The 21974-nt window shown below is 35.7% G+C and overlaps 1 protein-coding gene and 1 pseudogene across 3 annotated transcripts; both read left to right on the top strand.

Annotated features, from left to right (window-relative positions):
* Positions 1-225: 225 nt before the first annotated feature.
* On the top strand, positions 226-5431 carry LOC137730576 (probable DNA primase large subunit; annotated as a pseudogene).
* A 1953-nt stretch (positions 5432-7384) lies between these two features.
* LOC137732359 (putative squamosa promoter-binding-like protein 19) lies at positions 7385-10100 on the top strand. 3 transcript variants are annotated; one of them, XM_068471670.1, is made up of 4 exons: positions 7385-7625; positions 8607-8960; positions 9073-9209; positions 9313-10100. In XM_068471670.1, the coding sequence occupies exons 2-4, from the start codon at positions 8701-8703 to the stop codon at positions 9849-9851; spliced, it is 936 nt and encodes a 311-aa protein (XP_068327771.1). In that variant the 5' UTR covers positions 7385-7625; positions 8607-8700; the 3' UTR covers positions 9852-10100. The 3 variants fall into 3 exon arrangements, with proteins under 3 accessions (XP_068327771.1, XP_068327772.1, XP_068327770.1); XM_068471671.1 differs by having other exon boundaries at positions 8602-8960; positions 9355-10100; XM_068471669.1 differs by having other exon boundaries at positions 8602-8960.
* Positions 10101-21974: the final 11874 nt, after the last annotated feature.

Here is a 21974-nt window from a genome sequence, read left to right as displayed (position 1 = left end):
AATGTTAATTGCAATACGGTTTTTAATAATTACGAATTGTGAAGTGAACACAAAATCAGAAATTACCATGAAACCCTAAATCCAGCTTCAGCACGACCTTTTTGAGCCTGTAATGTAAAGAGAGCTGTTTCCCGCCATTTTTCATTGCTCGGCTTCTTTGGCGCGCAAGCATAAAATATAAAGAACTCACACCGCAGTAGTGGCCCACCAGAGAGAGGAGCAAAAATGCAAGTCGTTCGATCTCAGAGGAAATCTTTCATCAAGGACGTCGTCCCGACCCTCCCTCTCTACCGCTCCGCTCCCGCCCTCGAAGTTCGTCTCGAAGAGTTCGAGCTCTTCGCCCTCGATCGCCTCCGAGGTAATTTTGTCACCTTCTCCAGAAACTTTGTAATTTCTCTTTCTCTGCTGATTTTTTCTGTCGAAACTTCCGGAATTATCTTTTAATTTTGGTTTTTGTTTGGTTGCTGAGAAAATTCTGGAAAAGGGAAACACTTTTTTCTGGTGCTAAGTTAAACCGTTCACCGTTTAGGGCGTGAAATTAACCGAAAAGGAAGAGCCAGTAAACTTGGGGATGAGAATGATTGAGATTCATAGCGGTATACGGTCTTGTATTTTTTGGATTAGTTTGTAAGTTTCTTATTAAGGTAGAAAATGCTGAAAAAAATTGATTAATTTTATGCTAGAGTGTGACTGTTTGGGAGCTGGGAAAATAGAATTGCTTTCCGAGTCGATTTTAGTATAGCTCCATGGCTTATTTCGGTTGGTCTGGTTTCCCTTTTTCTTCTGGATTTCGGAATCAAACAAAATTTGTGAAATTTGATTCGTGGCATTTTAATGGAGAAGGTTAAGTAAGTTCTTCAACGGAATATGAGTTTAGCGTTTTCCCCGCATGTATCTCGACAGTTGCAGTGATTGATGGTAATTACTGCTGTATGCAATGCTTAAAGGGATTTCTGATGGATTATCACGCGGAAAGAAACCTGACGAAATGCAGAAGTTGGTAAAACCATAGTTCCAGGTTGAAATTCTTTTCATTTCCCTTGTTGCACCCTTATACAATTAACATTTAGGCATTTTACAGGCAATAGAACTATGGAAGACAAATATGAGGCATCCTCAGGCATCTGAGGTCGTCAACAAGGACATAATATCGCACTTTGTTCTGCGACTAGTTTATTGCAGAACGTAAGAACTTCTAACATTTTATTCTCTTAAAAGATTTCCTCATTATATCTTATTTACGTTGTTACTTTTTAATCTGCATTTAGGGAGGACCTGAGAAAATGGTTTCTTTCCATGGAGACTACCTTATTTCGTTACCGATTTATGAATGAACAACCTGAACCGCAGGTAATCTACATTTTACTTGGCTCATTCTGTTAGTCAGTTTATGATCAATATTCTGCTTTTGGTATTCAGCGGGCACTCATGGAAGAATTTGATCTTCCATACAAGGCAGTCAGTGGTTCAGAACTTGAGGTAATTATGTGCCTCGTACTTTCTAAAGTCTTTACGATATGATGTGCTCAATATAGAAAATGTGCATTTGAAACTAAGACCATTTCGGCATTTTTATGTCAGTTTCATACTTTCTAAACCCTTTAAATCCTTGGTATATACTGCAATCACCGTATAAGTTTGTCTTTCCTTTCAGAGTATTAGATAAATTGGTCCTGGTTTCACGTTCGCTCGGTGCTCAATCTCCACCAACTGGTAGGGGTGCATATTTTATATCACTTTGTAATGCCCGAGTCAATAAATTGTGCATTATTTTATAGTTGTGGATTTTCTTAGTTAAACTCAGATGCATTGTTTAAATGTTCTAATATCTGGGTGTGCGCAATAATGGGGTGTCTATGGCATGTTGTTAGGTCTTGGTCTTGCATTTGGCATGTTTATTTACGTTTTTAGAAGAACACGTACATTGTTCCTTCAAACACGTTTAGAAAAAGTGATTACTTTGCTGTTATCCATATTCTAAGTTTTCTCCTTTACTTTATCTTTTGCAGCTAGTGACATCTTCTTTAAGGTGTGTTTATCGTTGCTTCATTCTTCCTTTTCAACTGTATATTCTTTAATTTATTATTTGATCATGCTAGTTGATTTAGTTATTGGAGTACGGGAACGAGTCTCCCAACTTCTGTGTATTTGGTATGGAGAAAAACCATGTCTGAGGTTCCTGTTGGCTCAATGTTACCAAAAATACATATTGAGTTGTTTCTATTTATAGCCTGTGTTGCTTCATTGATGAAGTCAATTGTTAAGAAAAAGAAATTATTGAATGAATTTTAAAATTCTAACCAGTCGTAAATTTATGTCATATGTTATATAACTTATGTTTTATCATTTTGTTTTCTTTATGTTTAATTTCTTATTATCCTAAACCTCCATTAAGGTACCGTTTGAAGAAGTTCCAGAACTGGTAGCCAGTCGTAGAGTATTCATCAGTAAGGGGCATGCATAGACGATATACCTATAAAGTGACGATTGTCATTGATATCATTTTTGTTTGTTTGCTTCTCTCTCTCTCTCTCTCTCTCTCTCTCTCTCTCTCTCTCTCTCTCTCTCTCTCCACCCCCGAAACAATAGGTGGTTTCCCTTGTTGCCACACAATTCCGCAGTCTTCTATCAAAGGCACTTATTTTGACAAACAGGTTATTGTTGGCTATTTGTAATTCAAAGCTCATTGGTTATACCTGGTGTTACTATAATTGCTTTGTTATCTATTTTCAAAGAAAATCTAAGCATAAGGTTTTGGATTTCAAAATATCTGAAGTTGCACTTCTGCATGCAGAAAATGGACAACAACTATAGCAGAACAAGAGAAGGATCGGTTGACTCCTGTGAGAATCGGATCCCGAACCTTGTATTTTGAAACAGGCATTTATTTCCAAGTTAGGTTCTTGACATTTCTTTTCCTTCAATATCTGTTTAGATTGTTGAAGCCCTATCCTCAAGTTACCTGGGTCCTGACTATTCTGAGGTAGTTCTTTAATTGTTGTAGCTCATCTATTACCCGTAGGTATCGATCATGTAATTTGAAGTTAATTAGTCTGTTAACTGCCTCTGTAACCAAAAGAGTTTGGTCAGATTTCCTTGAAAGACATTGATGATGCAGCCAAGAGCTCATTTCCTCTGTGCATGCGCCACCTATTTGAAAAGGTATAAACATTGGGGTTTTGATGTTTTTATGAAGCGTAATTCACACTTTTTTGCTAATGTCTCTTCTTTGCTTCTTTTTGCTTGTGAAGATTTTATATCCGCCTCTGCTCTTGTTGTACTCATGCTACTTGCTTGCAGTTGAGGGAGGATCATCATTTAAAGCATGGAGGGAGAATGCAGCTAGGTCTCTTTCTCAAGGTTTTATCCTACAACCCGCATCACTCTCTGGTTTCTGTCCTGTCTTATGTGGGTATATTAGCATTTCAATTAGGCGGTCGGAGTCTAGATGTATGTAATGGGAAACTCCTTGGTAACATGTTATTTGATATATATAAACCTGCTGTTGCATGTGTATTTGGTACATAAACACTAGATACTAGTCAGTGACGTTTACCACTTATTGGGTTTAGTTGGTGCTTTTATATGTCTATATGCAAGTTAGCTAGAGTTTTCAAAATTATTTGAAGTCATACAGCCTTGTTGTGCTGAAACAGTTGTAGAATTGTGAATGATGATTTTGGAGAATGCAGAATGGCCTATATATTATGTAATTTATAGTTTTTTGTAGCGTATTTTGGCACATGAAAATTGTCAGCTGACGTTTATACGCACAACCTTGCTATGACAAACTGTAAAAGTTATCAAAAGAATCATGAATCTATCTTTCTCGGGCTCTTCTTTCCCCATTGGCTAAGTTTTCTGATTAACCTCTGTGTAGGGTGTTGGGTTGAAGCTGGATGATGCCCTTGCGTTTTGGAAAGCTGAGTTCTCGCAAAAAATGAGTATGGAGTTTCTTAAGTATTTCATCTACTCATTCTTAATAATCACACCATGCACAAGATTTTCTTTCAACATTATTTATCCATGTATGGTGGAAAAATTTGTTGTAAATTTGTTCGAAAATCATAGTGCATTGTATTATTAAGATGTTTTCCTGTTCCGTGCCTGGTCCTTGTGACTTTCTTGGAGTTTAATTCCAAGCTTTGCGTTTGATCTTTGCCATAGGTTGGTGCTGAAAGGTTTGACAAAGAGTATTCGTATGGCATACGCCACAATTATGGAAGAGAGGGGAAAAGAACGTTAAGACATCAAACTTAAGATTCAAGAGTATAAAGATGATATAGTCTTGATTCTACTCAAATAGTAAGAATTTTGAGTGATGTTATGTCTAGACTCATATCACGGGATCAAAACTGAAATCATGGGAAATATTCAAGAAAAATTGAAACTTCTACATAGTTTATTGCTTGTTGCTGAAGCATTTCGCTGTTGGATGTTATTCTTAGATGTATAAAATTTTTGTTAGAAATACCATTAGAAACCTGGAAGTACTTGTGAAGAAATATTTGATATATATCATGTTGTGTTGTATGATGACGATCAAATATGTTCACCTTTCGACATTGCAGGATTACACGCCTTATTCCTGTCAAAAAATCATCTCATCTACACCCGGTGTAGGAGATCATCATGGATGCCCATATCGATATTTCAGGTAATTTCGACAGTAAAAAAATTTCATTATTCATCTGATGATGTTTAACTTGGCCTTTCCAACGTTACTGGCTGTATTATATTGGCTAGAACTGCCATAGCACGAAAACTAAATACATCAGTGCCTTATTTTAGTAATGCAATGGATTTCAGATAAAGTAGTCATACATACATGGTTGATCAACCATATCCTTTTATTCGCCATACTTAAATCGAATCTCGTTGCCCTAGGACATAGTACTTGCCCATGGCATATCTAACTTTTTCTAACAGATTTGTGCAATACTTTATCGAATGTCTCAATATTTATCTGCGACAGTGATGAGAACTTGAGAGCCGCTCTTGGTAAAATGGGAGTTACCGGGCGAGCAGTTGGAGATGTAATGGACAAAGCTAAAAACAGGCATTATCAGGTGAAAATGTTACTAGTCTGCATCAAAATTATTCCAAGTTGTGTTTTGTTCTGACACAAGGTTAATGTGGAATACTTGGTGACGTATGCATCAGCTGGCGTGCACCCTGACGTTCGAAGCTATTCATGGTTCATCATGTGATGCTGGGATTAACCATCCAAATCAGTACTTTAACGACAGCCGAATTATCATAAAATCGAAGGTAAATTAAGCTTTTATTTACAGTTTACTATCAGACACCAAAAATTTAGCAAAACTTGTTTTTAGTTGTGCTGTGAGAGTTTGCCTAGGCTTCCCAAAAAGGCTGTTGTCCTAGACGCTTATCCGAACCTTTCTCTTTGTAGAACCAGTCTGCAGCGTAAGGCAGAGCTTTTTGAGCACAGCCGAAGAGACGGATATATTAGCAGATTCTCATTCCACGGGTACCTCTCTAAAAATAGGCTATGTACAATGCAGATAGTACAGCATCCAGCCAAATTGGACTCCTTTATTTCAATTTTTATAGGGAGAATGATAACCACATAATTTTGTTTTCTCCCACATATACCGTCTTTTATTTCTAGCCACCGAATTACATAAATCAAAACACGAGCAATGAAAAAGATTGGGGTGTGCTATCCACACATTCCAAATTACTTCTCACACATTCCTTGTTAATTTCTGTTCATTGATCTTCTTTAATTCATCTGATCCGACGGCTGAAAATTAAAAGGGTGTGAGAAGTAAAATGGGGTGTGGATATCACACCCCAAAAGATTAAACAGAATTATGTAGGACGAGAAAGAAAGGTTGGTGGCTATCATGTCTCTTTTTATACCAAGATCTTTTTTCAAACTCAAAAGAAACCCTCCCAAAGTGCTTTTGATCTGTCCCAAAGTAGGAAGGGCAAATAGTTTGGCTTCCTAATTTAAATTTAAAAACATACGATAAGCATTAAAGAATGCTGCACTGGGGACCGATTAAAGAGGAATCTTGGAAAGGGAGGGTTTCTATTATTAGCGAGTGATGTTCTGCAACGTGGGGTCCACCACTCACATTGCTCCATCTCATCTCTCCCCAGCCTTTTTCTTTTCTTTTTTTGGCAGCTGAGCTCGAATTTGTTCTGGTCGGGCTGAAGAACTAATCACGACGAAGCTCGTGACATAACATACTGTTGCCATAAATAGTGTTCGGAAAGTATGTGGCCGACACTCGAGCGTCGAGAGAAGAAAAACGTTGCGAAAGAGCCGGGACCATTTCTTTTGGCGGGTGGTGCTCGCGCGTGCCGAGATTTTAATTTATTTTAATTTAAATTTTACCAAAAGGGTCGTTGACACGTGGTCCTCCAAATCCGAAAGGTCTTCGGGGCGTAAAATTCAATTTGCGGAGAGTTTGAATACTTCTTTTTGTGACCAAGTGGCGGTGGGGGTTAGGCTTCCAGATTTGTCAAGTTGAAGCAGATTAGCCTCTTTAAGAGGTGATTAATTACCAAGATAAGCAAAACTGATTAATATTTTAAGGAAAAAGGATGGAGGAGAGCTCAGATCAGAGTTGGCTTTCTAGTCGGTATCCATTGCCCATCCCTCTCACAATGTGGGTCCCCCCTTTAGCTCCACCTGAGCTATCATTACAATTTTAGTACTCAAGCAAAGGCCTATCTAGTTATTGATAATGGGTTAATATCATTACAATTGACAAAAGGTATCAACATGTCAAATAAGCATAAAAAAATTTCTACTTACGCAAAATATAAATATGATAGATTCCATGAAGTTGATTAACTTCCTCTTCCAAACCTAATCCAATGGCTAATCCGTCACAATATGAGTTTTAACTTTTGTGCACATGTCCCCCATGCTCCTAGTTCTATTTCTGCTTCCAGTTTTGGTTTGTGGATGTGGGTTGACTTCAAATCCTAAAGTATGTAGTCAAAATTCAACAGATAAGAATCGAAGAAGTAGCGATTGAATTCTGTAATAGGAGACGACTATCTAATTAAAGCAGCTCTCATGATTAGTGAAAGTAGCATAAAGTCAAATGAGATCAAAATACACGAAGTCTCATATGAGTTTCTTTACTTGTAAAGTAGTCCGAGTGTCCTCCACAAGTTATTGTCCCATGAACATAAAACGTGAATTATGGAACACAAGAAACTCTCTCAACTCTTTTTATTTAAATTCCATTTGGCCTTTCCCCTAAAGTTTGAAAGCAACTACACTCTGTCCCTTTCCCCTCCACTCGTTTTTCCCCTTTTATTTTGCTTTCAATGTTCAGTCTTTATTTATGGTGTGCATCTCTCTCTCTTTTTCGCTAAAATGGCTGCAAATCCAAAAAGGGTAAGAGGGGAAGACTTGCAGCTCACTCTTTACTCAGCTTCTTGCGCTCTGCCCTCCCTAGCTAGGAAGAGTTAGCAGCTACTGCTCTAGCTGTCTATTGTTTGGCAGAAAAGTGATGGCTGTTCATTGCAAACGAGGCATCTTATTCTCTATCTTTTTCTTGTTTTTCTTATCTTTTCAGGTTTTCTCTGTGTAATTGGAGAGCTTGGAGGTTATCAAATTAAACCACCCAGAGTCTGAGGTACCTATCAATTATTATATCCTTTTTTGTTTTGCTTTTCCTCACCATATTTGGGAGACAAGTTCAAAATTCTCTACTGTTTATTGCATTTGAAATGATCGCAAAAAGTGGACTGAAACGGTAAAAACTCTTGTGTTCTTGTAACTACTAGAATGACTTTTAATTCAATCAGGAAGACGAAATTTTGCTGGTTGACCAATTTTTAGGAAAAGAATTTGAAGAAATTATCGATGAATAATTCAAGATTGTTTGTTAATGGTCCCTATATTTGTTTAGATGTATGTTACGTCAGTTAATCAGGGCAACGTGTCTGTCCCATGCACGCGAGTCGGAATCCCCCCTCCCCACATAACCCACCTACCTACTCATCAGTTATGGTGTTCAACTGACTTGCACCAATAGAACACTATTGTATTGGAATTAGGCGCCCATCTTTTTACTGTTGTCAACTAATGTCCTCGATATATGATTTAACCCTATGTTAGAACATATTCTATGTTCTGTGCTAGGAAGCGTTACTCCTCTTTTCATTCCAAATTTAGGAACAAGACCGATAAGATTAATTGGTCTGTGTGCCTCTGTCGTTACTTTTTTGTATCCCTGTTCCTCAGATACAATTTGATTCCTTGTACGGCCAAATCTCAATTAGTGGAAAGCCTTCGATGCTTCCTTATGAAAACATTAATTTTTTTTGGGTGTAAACGATATCTCTTTATTCTTTATGATGTTGACCACACTTCTGATCCCTATTTGCATTTCTTCTGGTATGAGAAGTTACGGAATGCATGTGCAGGCTGATTGTTCTTCTTATGTTACTTGGAGGGAATATGTTTCATCTGGTTTTAAGAAGATAAGATTTCAGAAAAGAGAATTACATAAATAAATAATTTCGTGCAAATCTTTTTCTGTTTTTCTTTCTTCTAACCTACTTCATTATTTGGTTATTGGGGACGTCTCGGAAACTGTTTCCGTGAAGAAAAGGCGTGTTAAACAGTGCTCCAGTTTCCAGTTCTGCATAAAAATAAGGGATATTACTTGATAAAGTTCAAAACTTTGAGCTCAGTTGATTATCGATATGGAAGATGGATCAAGGGGCAAGTTGAAGGATCCTGGGGTCTCTACGAGGAAGCCATCTTCGAGTACTACATCTTTGAAAAGACCGCGACAACCCAATAACGAAACCAAGATTGCTGCATGCTTGGTTGATGGGTGCAATTCGGACCTTAGCAAATGCCGGGATTATCATCGACGGCATAAAGTATGTGAGCTCCATTCAAAGACCTCAAAAGTTACAATCAAGGGCCAGGAACGGCGGTTCTGTCAGCAGTGCAGCAGGTAAGTGGGATGCAATGGCTCTAGGAATTTCTATGTTATAAATGCATGCTGTGATGAAAATATGATTAGTCTTACAAACAAACAAGTAACATTTCTTTGTGACATGTCGAAGGTTCCATTCGTTGGTGGAATTCGATGAAGGAAAAAGAAGCTGCAGAAGACGTCTTGATGGACACAACAAACGTAGGAGGAAGCGTCAGTCAGAATCCATGTCCACAAATTTGGGAAGATTTCTTTCCAATTACCAAGGTTTGGAATTTTTTCCTGATAAAATGTATATCTGCTGATGTTTTCATTGGCTTAACTGAAAGCACAATGTGTGTTCTTTACTGTTCAAACTTATCATATGCAGGCACAAGATTCTTATCATTTGGTAATCCACAAATGTGTGCAGCAAATGCTGTCATGAACTCTCCGTGGGGCTACGCATTGAAACCGGAGAATGATTCTGTGCTGCTTGATAACCACTCACAATTAAATGAGACAAGAAGAAGCTCATATACTTACCGAGAAAAACAAATCCCATTTGTGCAAGGCTTTGAATACGCGCACTCAGAAGCTTCTGTCTACCAACCATTTACAAATGCCAACTTTGCACTGGGAAATTCTAGCAACAGCCATAGAATGGTTGCCAATGGATTATACCGCGACAGAGAATCTAATTGTGCTCTCTCTCTTCTGTCATGGACACGAGCAACACAAGAGGAGATTGGGCTGAGCCACACAGCGCAGTCCAGTTCAGTATGCCCGGCTCAGTCCATGATCCCAAGAATCCACTACAATAATGTGGGAGTGCAGGATGAGGCTGCAATTTCTAATTTGGTTAGTGATGGCAACAGCATTGGCAATCTCCACTGCCAGGGCAAGTTTCAGAATTCAAATTATTCCTGATGCCTCAACTGCTGGTGCATTCTACCCTTCTGGTGGGAAAAGTTTTATATGCAAAATTATCCCTCCTACTCGTTTGTCTTTTCAGTTAAGAACTTAACAGTCCCCAGAAGGGTGGAAATAATGATGCTGCTAAATGGGAGTGTTTTTCCCATTTCTGAGAAGAATTATATTTTGCATAAGTGGAGTTTCCATGATGTAACCATTATGAGTTGCCACTCTGATTAATGTTTATGAAGTTGTTTGCTTTCATGACAAGACGATATGCGCAACCACTCTAATGTAGAGGTGGATTCAAACTTTGGTGCAAGAGAGCAAAAACACTAGCCTAATGTTGCACTAGTTATGAAAAAAAAATTTCTATTACAAGTGATGGCATTATTCTAATTTACACTAAGAGGAGGGATGAATGTTTGAACACGAGGTGTAGTGGGTTAAAAAGAAGGACATTATCCACGAGGGCATTTCACGACATACGGTAGTTATGAAATAATTGGTTAGCGAGCATGCAAATATCTGCAGGTTTGTGAAACTTCACATGTTAGGAGGTAGTTTGGAAAATGGAGCTGTATGGGCTCGACGCAGCCCAGAATTATACTCTTCAACTGTTAATTAAGTTAGTTTTGCTCACAGCCCAGTCAGTTAGTCCCAACACACCCTTTTTGAAAGTTTGGGTCGATCAGAGTGTCAACAACATGACACGAGGAGACAAACACAAGATAAATTGTTCGCAAACTTTACACTCTAGAACGATTGAGAGATAAGAAAAATTTTCACAGGTTATAGATATAAATGATTATGCAACCGAGTTCGAATTTTTTTTCCTGTAATTCAGATTAGTTAGAGTAAAAATATCGATCACTAGTACTGCAATATAATAATATTTATCTTCACTTATAAAAAGTCTTAAGTTAAACGTTGAAAATACATAAATGATGAGACCGATACTGATTTGAGTCATTATCGTATCCTACATCAGTACACAATTCATTAAACCCTGCCATGATCATATGTGGTACTGAAGTTCACTCATGTTAAAGTACATGTTTTGTTTATTAATGTTCTACCAAAATTTATGAACTCATTGTCCAACCATATTATATCACGTGGTGAATCAAACCAAGATAATTTTAACTCCAACAAAATTTATTTGTTACTTCATCAACATAATTCATTAACTCCGTGTTTTCATCTTCTTAATTAGTCCCCTTATCAAAAACAATTGTTAATTGTGTTAAGATTATGCATGATTGTTTTGGACATAAGACCGCACTTTTCAATTAGAGAACCAAAACCAACTTAACTAAAACAACTTAGGGAGAATAAGAGTCAAACTTCACGGACAATGGATGAATGGAAAACGAGTTTTTTCTTTATTTTCCAGTTTAAGTTTAAAAATCTGTTTAACACATTGATTAATACTAGTATTAAGAAGAGAACCACGTGTTTATTTGCCAGAAATAATTGATATATTTAAAGGGGAATATTTGTGTCGGTGTTGGGTTTCTGCTGCTGTCCAATTGTGGTGGTTGAAAGATGACCTAAAGTGGACAAAAAAGTAAACCAAATTAAGTTACTTTCGTTTTCATAAGTGAATACCTCCAATTCTTTAAACCCTAAACTGCAATCCCTCCCTCTGCAAAAGCCCCATCAGCGCACATGCTTCACCGCAACATTGCTTTCAGCACAATTATTATACTCTTGGTGGTGCATGGCATGGCGCACACAAACCCTAATTCAACACACACATGATCCGATGAGACATGGTTAAGTTTTGGGTTTAACTGTAAGTGGGTTTGTTCATATGTTAAATTAATGTAGCTTTGGTAAAAATAATAGTTAATTTTAAGGAAAACTAATTAAAAGGGTTTGAAAACTTTGAGTTTTAATGATAAGGATAAAATAAAGGGTAAAGTGAATAGTACCATGATTGACTTTTTAGTGTAAAAATGTGGTTTTTCGTTCAAGTGAACAGTACCGTGAGCCTTTCGTTAAAACTCCATTAATTTTAATTAGAGAGAATAGGAGTATTGGTCTATGTATTTTGGCTCGATAGGGGCAGTCTCTAATCTAAAAGTCTGTGAGTATATATTAGTCCTTAACTTGTCACAATGTGGAGCAACAGTCTTTGGATAAGATCGTTAAAACTTTCATACAAAATAAAGGGTTTAAAAAGGCAAATAAGGGATGAAAGTTATAATAGAATTTTTCAAAAGAACTAGTGCTACACATTGTGACAAGTTCATGGACTAATACTCATTTTGTTCGAGGACCAACGCTCCAAGTTAGCTAAAGCTTAGAGACCAATGCTCTAATTTTCTCGATTAATTAAGTGATGCTTCATCTAGTAGCCAAAGTTTTGTCTTGATTATAAACCATCGATTTTTTTGGGGCAGAAGGGAAAGTCTTCTGGGAATTCAAGGTGTTTTAGGTTGAAAATCCCTAACTTTCCAAGATTGGTTGATAACACAAGAGAGGCCTCGAAGCAAAAGTTAGAGTTTAGGGCACTAATCAAAGAAAAGTAAATAGGTTTTTCTGCAGTACATGCAATGAAAGTTTCATTCCATCCTCCTATGTCTGCTTCTTGTGTTGTGTTTTTTATAGATAAGATTTAGGGTTGCAAGCCATGTGCATACGCGTTATTGAGGTGTTAATTAGTGTCGCCATATTAAGTACTTTAGAGTTCATTATGCCTATTAAGATCAAGTTACTAAGTAATCACGCAGATTGATTCCTTGTAATCAAGATTAGGTTAATTTCCCTCCTAATTAGCGGATGGTTTTAGACGTTATTGTTGACTAGCGACGTGATGTTTTCCTACTAAAATTCGTACATCGTGTACTTTGATTAACCCGTTGGACTCGGACTCGTTCGGGTAGCTTCATAAATCAAAAGGCACCCTATCTCTCTCTCTCACTTGGAATTGACTTAATTAGGAGCCAAATTGACAACTTAATCGCATTCACTTTTAAAGCAAGTTGCTAATCATGTTCAACTAATTAAATATGGTATAGAGCTTGTGTATGAAAGGAGTTTGGTGCCAGCAATATTCTTGTTAGCTAGGCTAAGTTTGATTGGAATAACGTGTCATGACCGCAATATGGGAAAATATTATCCCTCGTTAGATGCTATTCCTAGTTTCTAAGATTCCCATTAAATCTTCCCCAAAGTAAAAAAGAATGGAACACCAATGATTAGCATCGAAACTATGGTAGGGGCAAATGTTCAACTCCATTCAATCTTATTCATCGCATGGAGTTATGCTTTTGTTAGTCGCTTAGTCATAAGTGAGAGTAATTTTTAGTTGTTGATGCGTATGTAACATGCACTACGTCAATAGTCAAAGATTGCTCATGTTAACACGAGGTGATTCCCAATATTACTTATGGCTGAAAATCATTACGTTTATGTGTAAACAACTTCTCTAAATGTTTTTCTTTGTGGTATACTTTTCTTTTAACACATGATCAAAATCATATCCATATTGAGGCCAAGAATATTGTTCTTCTATCTTGCTTTTTGTTGAGAGTATCAATATCATATTTGGGAAAGAATGAACTTTGCATGTGTTTATAAGTTAGTTGAATTGCTCTCCATATCACCAATTGATTTTACGATGGAACGTTAACTTTCTTCACTTTTAACGATGCCATATACTCAAAGATAAAAGACTTTGAATTAATGGTGAACTAGCTAATAGTAAAAAGAAGGGAACTTTAATGAAAAGCTCTCGGTACTGTTTACTTTAACAAAAAAATCATATTTTTACACTAAAAAGTCAATCAATCCTGATACTATTCACTTTACCCTTTACTTTATCCTTATCGTTAAAACTCAAAGTTTTCAAGCATTTTTCTTTAGTTTTCCTTAAAAAGAATGGAACGATTAGCACCCAAATTAATTACTTGTGGTATGGGCTAATGCTCAGCCTATCCAATCACATTCAACATGAGTTGTGTTCTTGTCAGCAATAAATGATTCTCAATCGTTGATTCATGTCAAAAACACATTATATTAACGATCAAAAACCACTCACTCGAGCATAAACGACTGCATTAAACGTTTTTCTTCATCACATACTTTTCTTTTAACACATAATCAAAATCCCAAACAGATTGAAAGCAAAAGAATATGGTTCTTTTTTTAGGTTTTCCAAGGTGTCTCCAGGCAAAGCTCAGGACTAATCCTTCGACGTACGGTCGGGCATATATGCGGAGACCTCTCCCAAGAAAGTTTTCTGGTTTGCTTTGATCATGCTTTCAACAAAGTTAAATGACTCAAAAATAAAGACTTTGAATTAATGGTGCAGCGACGTATCTCACATTATTTTTCAAGGGGCAGTAAAGACCGGCCAGCAAAGAAACTGGATCAGTGTTGTAGAGAAGAAGACCCACTTGGACGTGACTTCCTTAAAGTCCTGTGCCTAAATTGGAAAGGAGTCCACGTATCAATATGGTTGACGTCGATGGTGTTCGCCCAAAAATGGTAATAAATCTGACAACCCTAAGTACTCTACGGGCCCACTTATTTCAACTGTAGCCGTTGGATTTCCTTCATAATAAATTATGCCTGCCCGCTCGCTGGTCCCCACTCGTCCACCGCATTCAGTGTATGTAATGTGTGTGAAAGTGACAAGATTTACAATATTTGCATGTATAAGCTGGCTGTGTGACATCAAATTCCTTTCTCGACTAGTTCTAGGGTTCAGACTTGGCTTCTAATCTGGGCAGTTTAAATCTGACGATTCTTTATCCCGTTACGTTTGAGTCACCCATGGATAAAAAAATCAAAGGGAAAACGGGAAACTCAATCAGAACATAACACGATTAATTAATTAAGTCAATGTAATTCGCGACTTTAAAAACTGATTAATACTTAGTACGAATAGGAAGTGGCTCAATATGAACACGGCCGTCTAAATATGTATAGTGCACTCTCCTAAAATGAAGACTTATTGTTTGGTGAAAAAAAGGGTGAGAGCTAGCAGTGAAATGTACGCTGAAACCCTAGCTAGTATATACAATTTACAAAACATAAAAACTGAGAGTATAATTCCCTATTTTTCACCAAAGAAGCAAAGCGTACGAGCAGTGAAAACAGGAAGCATATACTTTTCCCATAGTTTTTAAATCCTTTTTCATGATTTCATCAACCCAATAAGTCCATAGATACCAATTACAAATGTACCGCATCGCAAACCAGATTGGTTAAAAAAGGTGAGTTAAAAAATCGAAATTTGTTCCAAAGATTGACAACACAAAGATCCCCCCGTGAGCTGACGAACAAGTGCTAGCTGCAGCAGCTACAAGCACTTTGATGATACATATATATTAAGGTCTAGTACATGCAAGTTTGAGAAGAAAAAGCGATCTGTTATTTGACCTAAAAATGTAAAATAAAAAAAAGGAAGAAAAACAGAAAAGCTATATAGCCAGGCATCTGTGTTGAGTGGTCCACTGAGGGAGTGATGATGGGAGAGGAGAGTGGTGAATACGAAGGCACGATGGTGGTGGTCGGTGGTCACAATCAAATAGTTGTGATATTTTTAAGTGCTTCTGTCACTCTGTGTGTCTGTGTGTGCTTCGATTTTTTAGCGTGGGATGCGTTGCCATGTTTCTCTCTCTCTCTCTCTCTCTCTCTCTCAAATTTTTTTTTTGGGTTAATCTCTGATTACTATCTTGAAGTTTCGTGGTTTTTAATATTTGGTACATGAAGTTTTTTTATCCCAGAGTCATACCTCAAGTCTTAATTTTGGGACAGTTTTATGCATCCGTTAAGTTTTTCGTTAGAAATTTTGTTAACTGATGACGTGGCACCCACGTGGACAATAACTGAGCGCCACGTGTCAACATGTGTCCACTTCAATATTAAAAAATTAAAAAAATACAAAAAAATTAAAAAAACCTACATGTCACTCACCCCCCCGCACCCTCTCCCTCCCTTCTGCAACCCTCACCCCTTCCCTCCCTTCTCCCTTCTCTCTTCTCCAATTCCACGCCTCTGTTGTCCTCGCCCACAGCACCCCCATCGTCGTCCTCATCACACTTTTCATCTTCCTCACATGCCATTGCGTCGCCTCACACAGCGCAACCACCATTCTCTCCCTCCTGATCCTCGCCAAGGTCCATAAGCTCAACTCAATTAATTTGAGTGAGGCTGTGACTTTATTTTGAATACCAGAAACTGTAATTTAAATATACGTTAAAAATCAAACTCAAAAACATTAATGTGTAGCACACCAAACAAGGAATCGGTTTAGCATCATGATCCTCTCCAATCTAATGAAATCCTAAATCTTAGTTCCAAATCCTATTCAATCCAAGCCACCATACATAAATATAGCCAATATATAATATTCTCTCCTAAGTCCTCCACTGACTAAGGTGGTTTCTTGCAGAATATATACACACGCAGGAAGACCTTGGACATATATAAATATATGGCGAATGCTGTGCATTTGAGAAAAGGTGAAAGGCAGTTGATTGGCTAATTCAAAAGTTGCCATACCTGCCAGGCTTGGCAAACGGGTCATGTATGTTGTGTTCGTGTCGTTTTCATGTAACATCTGTTATTTTAACAGATTGTGTTGTGTCACACCTGTTATCTTAACGGGTCCTTAATAGGTCGGGTCACTTTACCCACGGGTAAAGTGACCCGACCAGTTATGACCCGTTAAGAAAAATATTTTTTTTCTTCTTAAATTTGCACATACCACACATTGCCACATAAATATTACTTCAAAACATTAAAACACATTTGTCGTTTAAGTACTACATCTACACTCGAAAATAAGAGCCTAATAAACAAACATTCATACACTACTAGTCTATTACAAAATATTAAATGTGTAAGGATATGCAAAATGAAAGAGTTTTTGTTTTAAAGGTCGTGAAGCCTTTCTCAAAAGTTTAAACCTTGCCAATGGAACTCAAAGCTTGCATGTTATTCCTTTTACAAAATCCTCAATTTTCATCGATCATCATGACATAAGATTTTGTGGTATCCACTAGTGTAAATATTTTAAATTGAAGATCGAATTCATTCATTGTATTCATATAGGGTCAAGGAGTGTAGCTATAAAAAATCATCACAATTGGAGTTAAAATAATCGTTAAATCGTGATTTTTCGTTGATAACCGTCGAAAAGTTTTGTCCCATTACTTGATCTTTGAATGTTTATTTTTTTCAATTTTTGGCGTACGCGATCTCGAAGTATATACAAACATGTTTGACGGTTGGATTGTTGAAACTAGTTTCATAGAATGTGTATCCCATCAAAACGATAGATTCACTAACACTTAGAATTTATTTATATTTTCATCAAGTATAACATAAGATTTTGTGGTATCCACAAGTGTAAATCTTTTAAATTGAAGATCGAATTCATTCATTGTATTTATATAGGGTCAAGGAGTGTAGTTGTACAAAATCATCAAAATAAGAGTTAAAATAACCGTTAAATCGTGATTTTTTGTTTGTAACCATCGAAAAGTTTTGTCCTATTACTTGATCTCTGAATGTTTGTTTTTTGCAATTTTTGGCGTATGCAATCTCGAAGTATATACAAATATGTTTGACGGTTGGATCATTGAAATTAGTTTCGTAGAATGCGTATCGCATCAAAACAATAGATTTGCTAACACTTAAGAGTTTATTCATACTTTCATTAATTATAATATAAGATTTTATGGTATCCACTAGTGTAAATATTTTAAATTGAAGATCGAGCTCATTCATTGTATTCATATAGGGTCAAGGATTGTAGTTGTAAAAAATCATCAAAATCGGAGTTAAAATAACCGTTAAATCGTGATTTTTTGTTGATAACCGTCGAAAAGTTTTGTCTCGTTACTTGATCTCTGAATGTTTTTTTTTGCAATTTTTTGCTGATGTGATCTGGAAGCATATACAAACAAGTTTGACAGTTGGATCGTTGAAATTAGTTTCGTAGAATTCGTATCCCATCAAGTTCAATGGTGTGTGTGTGTGTGTGTGTGTATATTCAGTAGATTTAAATTTATTTATTTTGCACGTGTAACACTTAAGAAATTGAATGGTATGTATATTTAAGCCGATCCAATGGTCACTAATTTTTAATATTTAATTTAATATATATATATATAATTATTATAGTTTTTAGGGGTATAAAATTGTTAAATTAATATATATAATTATTATAGTATTTTTTTAGGATTATAAATTTATAAAATTAATATTTTGCTTATCATGTATCGTGTTACCCACGTGTATACTTGAACCAACCCATTATCTTAACAGGTGCTTATCGAGTTACCCGATAACGACCAGATTCATTATCGTGTCAACCCAAACACCTATTAATTTCATGTCGTGTTGTGTCAGGTTGTCAGATCGTGTTGGAAATTGCCAGGCGTACCAAGTCCTGTATCTTTGGACCACTCCACAGGGACTGTTTGGAAACGCATCAGTTAGAAATTTGGCTTCTTTTATTTTGTCCATCTCAATGAGACTGCTTGATGTGCTCTTACCCATCCCCACCCATTCGTGCTAGTTGCTACCTATTTTCCATCTTTTTCCTCCTCCCTCTAGTAAATAAAATGCACAAGATATTTTGGATCTTAGTTTGAAGAGTACTTAATTAATCTTCCCAACTTAAATAATTATCTAGATAAAGTGCTGAATTTAGATGTTTAATCATAGAACTAGCTGACTCCACAAGATCACAACCACTTCAAGGTTTATATATATATATATATATATATATATATATATATATATATATATATATATTATTCTAGTTTAAGTAAGAATTTATATTTTCGCTAAATTGTATTATACGGTCTAGTGATATTCTTTAAACTTGTAAGTTAGAAATCTTAAGTTCAACTTAGATGGATGACAGCTCGATACCTAACTGTGAATGCCTAATTTTGTAACTTAACCCAAATTTACACTCTCAATATTGTTGTATAGAAAGGAGAGTAAGATTTTCAAATTATCTATCTACTTTAACTCTCTCTCTCTCTAGTGGTAAAGATCACATGCATGCTTGTTGATGTGACTTGTTGGTTGGGTTGATCACTTGGAGTAGATAGATGTGTTAATGTAAAATTGTAATGTAATGTGAAATCCACATATTTACAACTCTGGTTCGACTTTTCCAGTACATGCATGGATGGTGGCCATGTTCACGTTATCTAATGGACTTTGACCTGAAAAAAGGTGGTCGATCGAGCAAAGACGCTTTGTGCTCCTACCTTAAATATTGTAGTATAAGAGAAAAAGGCCAGTTCCATAGCTTAGTTTAGTCCTTTATTTGTTTATTTTCTCAACTGACCTAAAACAACTTCCTTTCATCACTACTCAATTAGCCAAGATAAGGTTCAAACCCTAGCTCCTAATAGCTTACTACATTCTTAATTATAATAGTAATGTAAAATTTGGATGGCTTCAGCGCATGATCAAATGTATTAGGACTAGCTAATTAGCTAAACAATTATCTAACAGAATCTTATTTGTCAACTAAAGAGGGTACACTCCACTTCAATTAAGGAAAATTCAGCATGTGGCTTAATTATACGCTTCTAGTATTCAACAAGTTTGTTCCCTTGATCATATATAGTTGTCCACCATGTTTTTTGTGAAGCCAACTTTCAATATTACTGAAAGGAAAAATTAATATCCCCTAACTACTAATGTTCATTGACTGAGACCTTATTAGTTTTCAGACTTTGATCGTAGTCTCTAGCATTAATGTATTAAGGAATTTACATTTTTTTTTAGTACATCGATATTTTTACACTAAGGGGAGGAGGAGTTCGGCAAAGCCACACAATGGGCAAACTAATTTAGTATCAAATTCGCTATCCACGAGATTTGAACCTAAGACCTCTCACTTCCAAGTGAAGATGAATATCACCAGATCATAGTACTGACTGGCAGGAATTTACATGTTAGTTCCATAATTTTTTAAAATCAAAATGAGTAATTTATTTAGGGTTTTAATACTCACTCCTTTATTAAACTTCTAATTAATTTTCAATTCAAAACATTTTCAAAATAAAACACAAATAAGTTTGTACCCATTAATTTTCTATAAAAGATTTTCAATTTTTTAATCTTAAATGTACCAATTCATCTAATTTTTTAATTCTTTTAATCATAAATTTAACCATTCTTAAAATATCAATTTGTTATATGTAAAATGTACTTTTTTTAGGATAAAATGCACCCACTTTTTTTTTATGTATAATCCATTCAATTTTTTCTTCTAATTCATTTTTAAAATTTATATGGGTACATCCTTTTTTGTTGATTTGAGAATGTATCAATGTCAAGTTTAATCGAAAAAAATTTACCAATGTTATTGAGCCTAATATCTATTTCTTTTTGTAGTTTTGAAGAATGTACCACATTTTGGTGCAATAATTTTTTGGTTAATTTTGATGAATGTACCCACGTTTATATATATATGTGTGTGTGTCTGTGTGTGTGTGTGTGTGTGTGTGTGTGTGTACAATATATTTGAGAGTATAATTTATCTTTTATCAAGTTTAATCGAAAAAAATTTACCAATGTTATTAAGCCTAATATCTATTTCTTTTTGTAGTTTTGAAGAATGTACCACATTTTGGTGCAATAATGTTTTGGTTAATTTTGATGAATGTACCCACGTTTATATATATATATATATATATATGTGTGCGTGTGTGTGTGCGCGCGCAATATATTTGAGAGTATAATTTATCTTTTATCAAGTTTAATCGAAAAAAATTTACCAATGTTATTGAGCCTAATATCTATTTCTTTTTGTAGTTTTGAAGAATGTACCACATTTTGGTGCAATAATTTTTTGGTTAATTTTGATGAATGTACCCATGTTTATATATATGTGTGTGTGTGTGTGTGTGTGTGTGTGTGTGTACAATATATTTGAGAGTATACTGTATCTTTTAATATAAATAACTAAATTTCAATTTTTAATTTTAAAAATATAATAACCTACATAGAAACACATTATTACATTAACGTCAGAGACTTCAATAAAAAACTGAAAACCAATAAGGTTTCAATCAAATAACATTGATAACTAGAGAGCGCATCCAAAGTCTCCCTTATTGAAATATAAGATGGATGAAGTCCAAATGTGGTTTTATATTCTCCCTCCAAATGCGGTGTTGAGAAATAAATTCCACATTAAAAGAAGAACCCTAGCACGTGCTTATAAGTAATGGACTACTCTATACATTGCCAATTGGTTTTATGGTATAACCTCAACTTCTTCATGGTAATAGAGCAGGTTGTTCATGTGTCAAGCCCAATGCCCACACATGCTCAACATCATCTGATTGCTGTGTCCACATGTCAGGGTTGAAAAATTCACCTTGCGTGAGGGGGTATGTTGAGAAATGAATCCGACACCGGAAAAAAGATAAACCTTACACGTATTTATAAGTAATTGAATTATTTACCATATTACCAATTGCTCTTACATGGAACCCCAACTTCTTCATGTTGTTCGTACATGCTCTTGATAACTTTACGCGCCTTAGGAGTATTCAGTTTTTGTTTTATTTTCTTTGCCAACACAACCTACTTTGCAATTAATCTGCCGCGAGAATATTTTGGTGGTCTGACTCAAATCTTTGGTACTAGCAAAAAGACGTAACCATCACAACAGCATATATATGTATTGCAATATTTTAAAAACTGTGTGTTTTGTGAGAAATGGGAAATGATAAAACTGGAAAAATAAGCTGGATTTGTTGATATATGGGTCCCAAATAACTTATCCTGATTAAATAAAGTGTATTATCACCACTGTTTAATTATTCTTTATTGTTTGCAGTTCCAACTATTACTTTAGTTGAAATAAAAAACTATTATTTTAGTTGTAGATATCTTTCAGTGATCGATTAATAGTAGCTTATGCTAATTACGTGTTTAAAATGCCATTAGTATTCTGAGAAATGTTAAGGGGATTTTCTCAAAAAGAGTTTTTTATGAACTTTTTGTCACCTCGCACTTTAACGTCAATATTATAAAATATTGTGTCAAATATCATTTTCTCTAGTATTCTAGTCTAGTCATATGAGATATAGCGAGTTGAAGAAAAAGCTTAACCAAGTACTACTTGCAAATTCAATA

Source organism: Pyrus communis, chromosome 4 (assembly GCF_963583255.1).
Source record: "Pyrus communis chromosome 4, drPyrComm1.1, whole genome shotgun sequence".
Lineage (NCBI taxonomy): Eukaryota > Viridiplantae > Streptophyta > Magnoliopsida > Rosales > Rosaceae > Pyrus > Pyrus communis.
This window is presented reverse-complemented; position numbering and strand designations above follow the sequence as displayed.

Bases quoted from the DNA above. Each gene is read 5' to 3' on its own strand.
- LOC137732359 (XM_068471670.1), top strand. From the start codon at position 8,701: ATGGAAGATGGATCAAGGGGCAAGTTGAAGGATCCTGGGGTCTCTACG. The intron at 8,961-9,072 runs GTAAGTGGGATG...GACATGTCGAAG, and splicing joins TTCTGTCAGCAGTGCAGCAG to GTTCCATTCGTTGGTGGAAT. The intron at 9,210-9,312 runs GTTTGGAATTTT...TATCATATGCAG, and splicing joins ATTTCTTTCCAATTACCAAG to GCACAAGATTCTTATCATTT.